The sequence below is a fragment of the Bos mutus genome, chromosome 10, assembly GCF_027580195.1.
Source record: "Bos mutus isolate GX-2022 chromosome 10, NWIPB_WYAK_1.1, whole genome shotgun sequence".
In the NCBI taxonomy this organism is placed as follows: domain Eukaryota; kingdom Metazoa; phylum Chordata; class Mammalia; order Artiodactyla; family Bovidae; genus Bos; species Bos mutus.
In genome coordinates this window covers 23,809,116-23,819,731 of record NC_091626.1, presented here as the reverse complement: position 1 = coordinate 23,819,731, position 10,616 = coordinate 23,809,116, and the positions used below count along the sequence as shown (strand labels likewise).

The following is a 10,616-nucleotide window of genomic DNA, read 5'->3' as shown; positions in this document are numbered from 1 at the left end:
GTAAAGAATCTGCCTGCAACGCAGGAGACCCAGGTTCGATCCCTGGGTCAGAAAGATCCCCTGGAGAAGGGCATGGCAACCCACTCCAGTATTCTTGCCTAGAGAATTCCATGGACAGAGGAGCCTGGTGGGCTGTAGTCCTCAAGGGGTCGCAAAGAATCAGACACAACTGAGTAACTAACACACACAAAGTACACAAAGTACAAGGGTAAGGAGATGGAATCCAGCCTCTTAACTGTGAAGTAACAAGTGAACCGATTTGGGAAACAGGAGCTGAAAATGGAGCCTTCAAGGACCCCTGCCAAGTTCCTTCCTCCAGCTTTTCTCCTGTCCTTTCCCCAGCCTGGAGGGTCTTCTCCCCTCTCTAAGGCTCTTGCTGTCTCTGAGATCCAAGACTATGGCAGCACCCTCCTCCCCTGGCCTCTCATAGCACATCTGCAGTGTACCAAACAATTCTTACTAGACTAAGCATACTGTCTGTGAAAGTTTCTTAAACGTGTCTTATAAAATCGCTCAAAGACAAGGGTGATTTCTGCTGCTGCCCTTCCCACAGTACAGATAGCCTAACAGACCCTCTATTTGGCCTTGCTGACCTACTGAAGAGTTCAGTTCAGCCCTCTTGTTCCTGCCAGTGATGCAGAGAGCACAATAAAGTCCTTTCATTATGAAGTGAAAGTCAGAGATACAGGGGCTGAAAAACTACTCATACAGAATTATTTATTGTCTCAAATGTCTCATGGAAGCCAGATCTTAGAATCTTCAGATTTGATAGATGTGGAAATGACTTTGATATATGTGGTGGTACTTAATGGATTAGTGTTTCACTGGGATGAAGTGTGTAAATTAACAAATAAAAATGGGTTACATGAAACAGGAAAAGGGAAGATTTTCTTTTTCATACTTAACTGATATTCCCCAAGGTTCTTTTTTCCCTCCATGTTCCATAGCTGCTAGGAATTCATAGTGGAAATTATTGCTTTTCATATTTCTGATCATAATAGTGCACCAGAAGGGAGGATCTGATCAGAAGAAAAACATAATGAGATTCATATTGCCTTTATTTTACAATAATCACTGAATGTTCCAAAGCTATTTAGGGTATAAATAGCAATCAATATTTTGGAAAGAAAGCTGGATTCACACTACTGTGAATTCTGGATCTTTCCTCTTCCATGGCAAGTTTAGGGGTATTGTGTGCTCTTACAGGATCCCAGCTTAGGATACAGATATAGTTTGTAACTCTCCCATGATATCTAAATCTTTTAAGCATTAACTACTCTGAGGCTCGTAAGAATTGCTGATCAGCCTTGTGAAACTGCAGCAATGCTTCACAGGAATCTAAAAGTGTTCACACCCATACACACAATACAAGGTGGGAAATACTGTACTGACTCTGTTTTCTTAGGAAAGTCCTGTGACCTGATTTGCTCATTGCCTTGTGCGCTGCAGTTAAAGAGCTTGCTTTAGAATAAGACTAGACTTGTGGATAGAAAACATCACCTATGACTTTCTTTCCCAGACTAATGGGATTCTAGTTTGGGTTTCAAAAGGCTCTTTGTATACCTTGCAAAAGATTCTGGGTCTTTGAATATTTCTGTTCTAGTAAAATGTGGAGTTCTGACCTACATTTAGTATATGACTTTCCTGGGTTATGGAAAAATATGCACTGTCATCTAGCGTGATGTCAGTTTTCTTGAACCCTCTGTGTATATGGTGCAAATTAAAAAGCCAGGTCAAAAAAAAAAAAAAAAAAGCCAGATCAACATTAAATAGATTTTTCTTTATAAACATAATGACAAAGAGATTATACAACATCAGGTAAAGAAAAGAATGTGACTAACTCCACTGCTGCCTGTGTCTTGGAGCAAGAGAAGGGCTCATCCTAGAAATAATTACCTTTATTTCAAGGGGAAAAAGCCCTGGGAAAAACTTCTGAGTTTTCACTTAGCTAGAGATCTTGGTCGTCATACCCAAATGGTCCCATCGCAATCCTTTTTTCCTGGGCAGTGCGTAGATCTTTGACAAGTGATGAGCGACCTCTGCTTCTTGTGTTTAGGCCCAGGACTGGACTCTGTGACCAGGGACTTGGTGCGCAGGGCCTCACAGGCTGCAGAGAAATATTAACACGTGAACACATAGCCCAAATGTGGTCCTCACATGACAGGTAGATCGAAAGACAAAGCCTCTTCAGCCATAGCTCTATGAACCACCATCATAAATAAGAGAATTGAATCTATGAGTTCAAGACCTGACTGCCGGGAGCCAGCACGGGCGTTCCCACCCATGACAAAAGTCGTGCGGAGAGGCCCTGAAGGCAAAGGCGAATCAGGACTCGAGAGGCCCCCTGGACCTGCCCGAGCATCTACCCCCAAACCAAAATCTGTCTGTTTTACTATTTCACAACTTTCACCAACTCTTCTGACATTAACGGGGGGCTATCCCCGACCACCTTTCTCTGAAGAAAATCAACTTAGAGCTCTAGTTAATAAGTCTCCTGGGCATAATAGGAGTGTTTCAATTCAAACCCCTCTGATGACTTTCTAGCTTGGCTGGCAGGTTTGTTCCGACTCCTGCAGCTACGCATGTGATTGTTCACAGCCTCCCAACAACGAGAGGCACGGGAAGCTTAAGATATTCTAATGCAGAGCTTCTCAGAGAGTTAAAATTGTTAGAATAGAACTAGTAGAGGATTTCTTTGTTGAGCTAATGCTTGCTGCCAAGTCTCCATATCCCTTACCTACTGTGTCCCTGGGAGTGTATTGATTAATATAGTTGGTATATAGAAATGTAAGTAGTAGCTTTAATGTTTGTAACCTTGGACCCTTGAGTTAATTCTTTTCTTGTTAGAGCCCACCACACTTTTGCCCTTAGGAATGCAACTTTATCTAATGCTTTCGGAGGGTGGCGCCTGACTTTAGAATAATCACCTTTAGAGAAAAATAAGTTTTCTGAAGAAAGGCTCATAAAATGTTAACAGGCCTCCTGGCCAGAAGATGATGTAAATCACCTAAAGCCTTTGCATATGATAAGTTTGCAGAAAGAAAGCCTGGCTTCGATAAGGGTCAGGGACTGCTGACCTTGCATGACTCTACCCCCCTATTATCCTCTATGCACAACTTAAGGTATAAAAACTACTTTGGAAAATAAAGTTGTGGGCCTTGCTCATCAGGCTTGGTCTCCCCGTGTCATTCTTTCTTGTTTCCTTTTCTCTCCTTTTCTTCTCTGTTCTTCCTTCAGGATGAATGATTGGCGCGAGGGGGCTCTCTGAGACTACTTATTTGCCTGGGCTTCTAAGACCCACTCGAGAAGCTGCCTAAGGTGGGGCACCTTCAGCTATTCGAGAGAGCGCCTGTGGCCTCCGTAGTCAGAGCAAGTTCGGTGTCACGAACTTTATTAGTTTCCCACGTAAACCAGTCAGGTCAAGCCTCTGTGTCTTTCATCTATCCTTTTAATCGACAACGCCGTCCTCCCGAGGGAATCCCTGGATCCAACTGGGGCTGGACCCCAGGACCTGACTCTTGATCCCAGTTAGCAGCCTAATGGGGAGAATATGCCTGAATTGCCCACCCAAGGCTTGGACCTTCACATGGTGATCTTTGGGGAGAGACTGGGTTTTCTTTATCTTTACTGTTACACAGAAGTAGCAGCAGCTATGGGAACTATAGTAGCAACAATTAAAGAGCTTTATTCTTCAGATGTGCTGAGATAGATTCAATCAGAGTGAACAGCACCTGGGGACACAGCACTGCTCTCTTTTCATTTTATAAACCATTGTAGTGATGATCAGGGTTAAGTGTGTACTTAGGTTAAAGCATTCCCAGGAGTCTAGGCTGTTCTAATATCAACCTAAGTTTCTGTATTACTCTATGGAACAAAAAGAGTGATATCTATCTCATTCCTAAATGTATTCTTAGGATCAAAGTATAAATGGAATCCCACTTACTAAATGTCTAAATATATATATGCTATCAATTAAGCTAACAAATTGTTAAATAAAATATATTCTATCACCTACCTTGACAAAAAGACCATTTTGAATTTGAAAATTTTACATTCTTTGAAGTTTTCCTGGTTTTTTTTTTTAAACCAGAATATGATGATGCAGGAAAACTGCATTATCAATAAATGCACCATATGTTTTTCTTTTGTAATAGGAATCAAGTAAAATAGTACACATCAGAATTGTGTATTTGCAGGGAACAAACCTATATTGGTACTACAAACAGTGAATTTGCCTTTGTGTATGCATGTATCTTCCTGTTTCATTAAATAAATAGGAACAATTTTGTTATGATGTCTAATGAATTTAATGAGATTGTTTCTGGTTTTTATATACTTAAATATTCTCTAATTAATCTCAAAAGTTTAACCCCAGAGTTTTATATATGCCTATTTACATATTTGCAGAAAGAACACTGGGCCTTGTATAATTTTTCTTACTTAACAAATAACTTATAATTTCAGCTACATATTATATTATATTTTTGCTATTTAAGTAGTAAGAACCAACAAATTATTTATTATCTTGTTTTTTATTACTTAAAAATTTGAATAATATATTATGATGGGCTATATCATTTTAATTTTGACTTTCAAGATGTATTTCTGTCAATCATTTTTATTATATTCTTTGAATATTATACTTGAAATGAAAAATGATGGGACTTTCATGGTGGTCCAGAGGCTAAGAGACTACATTCCCAATGATGGGGTCCGGGTTTAATTCCTGGTCAGGGGACGAGATCCCACACGCCACATGCTGCAACTAAGACTCAAAGCAGACAAATAAATATTTTAAAAAATAAAACTGAAATCATGATAAAAAGTAAGTTTTACCTGCACATGAATGTTTGTAGCAGCTTTATTCATAATCACTATGAATCACTAAAAACTAGAACCAACCTTCAATAGGTGAATGGAAAAACTAACAGTGGTACACCATATGATGAAATACGATTCACAGACAAGAAAGAAGCTCTCAAGCCACAAAAAAGTATGGGTAATCTTGAATATATATTGCTGAGTGAAAGAAGTTAGCCTGAAAAGGCTACTAATGTATGATTTTAATTATATGACATTCTGGAAAAGGCAAAACAACAGAGATAATAAAAAGATCATTGATCTTTGGGTGTTTGAGGGAAGAGAGGATGGAAAAGAAGAAGCAAAGAAGATTTTAGGGTGGTTAAACTATTCTCAGCAGTGGCCACAGGACTGGAAAAGGTCAGTTTTCATTCCAATCCCAAAGAAAGGCAATGCCAAAGAATGCTCCAACTACCACACAATTGCACTCAACTCACACGCTAGTAAAGTGACGCTTAAAATTCTCCAAGCCAGGCTTCAGCAATACATGAACTGTGAACTTCCAGATGTTCAAGCTGGTTTTAGAAAAGGCAGAGGAACCAGAGATCAAATTGCCAATCCGCTGGATCATCGAAAAAGCAAGAGAGTTGCAGAAAAACATTTATTTCCGCTTTATTGACTATGCCAAAGCCTTTGACTGTGTGGATCACAATAAACTGTGGAAAATTCTGAAAGAGATGGGAATACCAGACCACCTGACCTGCCTCTTGAGAAACCTGTATACAAGTCAGGAAGGAATAGTTAGAACAGGACATGGAACAACAGACTGGTTCCAAATAGGAAAAGGAGTACATCAAGGCTGTATATTGTCACCCTGCTTATTTAACTTCTATGCAGAGTACATCATGAGAAATGCTGGGCTGGAGGAAGCACAAGCTGGAATCAAGATTGCCAGGAGAAATATCAATGACCTCAGATATGCAGAGACACCACCCTTATGGCAGAAAGTGAAGAACTAAAGAGCCTCTTGATGAAAGTGAAAGAGGAGAGTGAAAAAGTTGGCTTAAAGCTCAACATTCAGGAAACTAAGATCATGGCTTCCGGTCCCATCACTTCATGGCAAATAGATGGGGAAACAGTGTCTGACTTTATTTTGGGGGGCTCCAAAATCACTGCAGATAGTGATTGCAGCCATGAAATTAAAAGACGCTTACTCCTTGGAAGGAAAGTTATGACCAACCTAGATAGCATATTCAAAAGCAGAGACATTACTTTGTCAACAAAGGTCCATCTAGTCAAGGCTATGGTTTTTCCAGTAGTCATGTATGGATGTGAGTTGGACTATAAAGAAAGCTGAGCACAAAAGAATTGATGGTTTTGAACGGTGGTGTTGGAGAAGAGTCTTGAGAGTCCCTTGGACTGCAAGGAGATCCAACCAGTCCATCCTAAAGGAGATCAGTCTTGGGTGTTCATTGGAAGGACTGATGTTGAAGCTGAAACTCCAATACTTTAGCCACCTGATCTGAAGAGCTAACTCATTTGACAAGACCCTGATGCTGGGAAAGATTGAGGGCAGGAGGAGAAGGGGACAACAGATGATAAGATAGTTGGATGGCATCACTGACTCAATGGACATGGGTTTGGGTGGATTCTGGGAGTTGGTGATGGACAGGGAGGCCTGGTATGCTGCAGTTCATGGGGTCACAAAGAGTTGGACACGACTGAGTGACTGAACTGAACTGAACAGAAACTAGTCTCTATGACATTGAAATGGTGAATACAAGGCATTATGCATTTGTTAAAAGCTATAGAACTATACAGCAAAAGAATAAATCTCAATGAATACAAATTTAAAAAAAAATCATTTAGGAGGTCAGGGAGTCCCAGGAAGAAACCCAGACTATGGTAAGAGACTATAATTGTAACCTCAATTTAAATACATATTTTTGTTACAGATAGTGTGATGATAAAAAATATTTTCAAACATAAATATAGAATATATTAGAATAAAATTCTGTGTGGAACTCATTTAAAAATAGAATGTAAGTTTAAAAAAAGATTAAATTTTCAATTTCAAAGAAGAGCTTTTTTTACAGTTTTTAACATGGATGATATATGTGTGCTAAGTTGCTTAAGTCATGTCTGACTTTTGCAACCCCATGGTCTGTAGCCCGCCAGGCTTCGCTGTCCATGGGATGCTCCAGGCAAGAATACTGGAGTGGGTTGTCATTTCCTTCTCCAGGGGATGGATGGTAGGTACCAAACTGTTAGAGATTTAGTTGGATGCATTTTTGAAGTGATATAACAATTCATTAAAATATCAATATATAATGCCAGAATATGTAGATATTAGAAATTAGACTCTTTGTATATACTTAAACTTAAAAACATTTTTATGCATTTTATGCATTATTTATTTTGGGCTGTGCTGCGTCTGTTGCTGTGCATGGGCTTTCTCTACTCTCTGGTTGCAGTGTGTAGGCTTCTCATGTTGCAGCTTCCAGGCTCTAGAGCACAAGCTCAATGGCTGTGGCACAGGGGCCGAGCTGCTCTGTGGCTTGTGGGGTCTTTCTGGATCAGGGATGGAGCCTGTGTCTCCTGTGTTGTCAGGTGGATTCTCTACTACTGAACCACCACAGAAGTCCTTGAAAACATTTCTGATGTCGATGAAAGAAGGTGAAGAGGTGACATAGTTTTTCACAATTCTTTTAGTGGGACTGTAGCAAAAGAGCTGGAAGTTCAACATCCTAGACAGCATCTTACATATTGTACTGCAGGACTTTGCAGACCTTTTCTGTGAAGGGCCAAATAGTATATATGTTATGCTTTGACTGTGAGATAGCCTACTCCACTCTGCTGTTGTAGCATGAAAGTAGCCCTAGGGAGTCTGCAATAAACGAGTACAATACAAACTTCCAATACAAGTTTATATGTTGGCACTGAAATTTGAGTTTTGTATAAATTTTACATGACAAAATATTCCTTTTCTTTTGATTTTTTTCAATCAGCCATTTAAAATATAAAAATCATTCTTAGTCCACAGGAGTTCTGCCAGATTTGGTTTAAGGATTATTACAATACGTTGCTCCCTGATTTACAGTAATTTGGTAAAACAGTGATCCAAATTAGTAAGAGTCAATATTCTCAAAGTTAGCCTGGAGTCTGTCTCACATTTGCCAAAGCAAAGTCCTATATCCTTGAGACTTTAAGCCAAGTAATTCAGAAATGTATAAATTTAAGCATGAAAGTCCTTCTATTGCCAATAACGCCATTCGCCAGAGACAACCTCTGACTTCGGGTATTCAACTGTGCACACAGACACATATATAACACATGTAGTTTTAAAGAAACAATATATAACTGTACATGGGTTGCAATTTTAACAACAAAAAGGGACAACATACATATTGTTCTGCAATTTGATTTTTCAATTACAATATATTTTCAACATCTTTCCTAGTAATAATTTTTAACAAGAATTCTTGATCTTTAGTACATTTGAGCCATTTTCAATTTTGAACTGATAAACAATGAGCATAAGTATCTATCTATCTATCTATATGTTTGTACACATGGGTAGATATTTCTGCTGGATAGATTCTTGGAAGTAGTATTAATATTACTGGATCAAAGATATTCAAATTTTATATTGATGAAGTCATCCAAAAGTTTATCCTAGAGTTTCTCAACCTTGGTACATTTCAGTTCACTTCAGTTGCTCAGTCGTGTCTGACTCTTTGCAACCCCATGGACTGCAGCACCCCAGGCTTCCTTGTCCATCACCAACTCCTGCAGCTTACTCAACCTCATGTCCATTGAGTCAGTGATGCCATCCAACCATCTCATCCTCTGTCATCCCCTTCTCATCCTGCCTTCAATCTTTCCCAGCATCAGGGTCTTTTTCAATGAGTCAGCCCTTTGCATCAAGTGGCCAAAGTACTGAAGTTCCAGCTTCAGCATCAGTCCTTCCTTCCAATAAATATTCAGGACTGATTTCCTTTAGGATTGACTGCTTTGATCCCCTTGCAGTCCAAGGGACTCTCAAGAGTCTTCTCCAACACCACAGTTCAAAAGCATCAATTCTTTGGTGCTCAGCTTTCTTTATAGTCCAACTCTCACATCCATACATGACTACTGGAAAAACCATAGCTTTGACTGGATGGACCTTGCTCGGCAAAGTAATACCTCTGCTTTTTAATATGCTGTGTAGGTTGGTCATAGCTTTTCTTCCAAGAAGCAAGCATCTTTTGGTATATTTAGGTATATTTGGTACATTTAGGTCTGGGTCTGGAGAACCTTTTGTTGTGGCGCTATATCACACACTGTAGAATGTTTAGCAGCATCTCTGGCCTCTATGCATTCGATGCCAGTAACATCTCCCCTGTTGTGACAAACAAAAATGTCTCTTGATATTGTCAAATGTCCCCTGGGAAGGAGGTGGCAGGGGGCAGGTACAAAATCATCTTGGGCTGAAAACCACTACCTGGACATTTGTTTTATGTTCCTTAAATTTCTTTTTCTCCCTATCCCCTTTTCAATAACTTATGTTATCCTTCCTTCAAAAAGGAAAAGTGCTTCAAGGAATTTGTCATTTAGTATATATCACCCCTCTGTCATGGGCTAAAATGTGTCTCTTAAAATTCATGTGTTAATTCATTCATTAATTCATTCATTGTTACTTCATTCATTAATCCTAACCAGTAACTCAGAATGTGACTATATTTGGAGACAAGTTCTTTACAGAGGTTATGAAGTTAAAGTGAGGTTTTAAGAATGGACCCTAATCCAATATGACTGATGCTCTTATAAAAAGAAGAAATTTGATCACAGTCTTGTCCAGAGGAAAGACCATATGAAGATTGGGAGAAGCCAATCATTCACAAGCCAAGGAGAGAGGACCCAGAAACCAGTCCCATCAAAACCTTGATCTCAGACTTCCAGCCTCTAGAATTGTGAGAAAGTAAATTTCTGTTGTTCAAGTCAGCCAGTCTGTGGTACTTTGTTATGGCAGCCCTGGCAATCTAATATATCTTCCCAATGGGGGGAGGGGGGAAGAATTAATGAAAAAGGCAATGACTAATAACAACATTTAGAACTGGACATGGAACAACAGACTGGTTCCAAATAGGAAAAGGAGTATGTCAAGGCTATATATTGTCACCCTGCTTATTTAACTTCTATGCAGAGTACATCATGAGAAATGCTGGGCTGGAGGAAGCACAAGCTGGAATCAAGATTACTGGGAGAAATATCAATAATGTCAGATATGCAGATGACACCACTCTTATGGCAGAAAGTGAAGAACTAAAGAGCCTCTTGATGAAAGTGAAAGAGGAGAGTGAAAAAGTTGGCTTAAAGCTCAACATTCAGGAAACTAAGATCATGGCATCTGGTCCCATCACTTCATGGCAAATAGATGGGGAAACAGTGGAAACAGTGTCTGACTTTATTTTTCTGGGCTCCAAAATCACTGCAGATGGTGAGTGCAGCCATGAAATTAAAAGACGCTTACTCCTTGGAAGGAAAGTTATGACCAACCTAGATAGCATATTCAAAAGCAGAGACATTACTTTGTCAACAAAGGTCTATCTAGTCAAGGCTATGGTTTTTCCAATAGTCATGTATGGATGTGAGAGTTGGACCATAAGAAGTTGGACCATAAAGAGTTGGACCTGAGTGCAGAAGAATTGATGCTTTTGAACTGTGGTTTTGGAGAAGAGTCTTGAGAGTCCCTTGGACTGCAAGTGGATCAAAGCAGTCAATCCTGAAGGAGATCAGTCCTGGGTGTTCACTGGAAGGACTGATGCTGAAGCTGA

At 39.6% G+C, this 10,616-nt stretch overlaps 1 protein-coding gene across 1 annotated transcript in view; it reads right to left on the bottom strand.

The window, feature by feature from the left end:
- Window positions 1-1,859: 1,859 nt before the first annotated feature.
- The window catches only part of HEATR4 (HEAT repeat containing 4), a 43,392-nt gene continuing 34,635 nt past the window's right edge, over window positions 1,860-10,616 (bottom strand). The window contains exon 16 of the mRNA XM_014477585.2: window positions 1,860-2,107. Coding sequence (XP_014333071.1) covers window positions 1,949-2,107 — 159 coding nt within the window. The 3' untranslated portion in view covers window positions 1,860-1,948. The remainder of the gene's footprint in view (window positions 2,108-10,616) is intronic.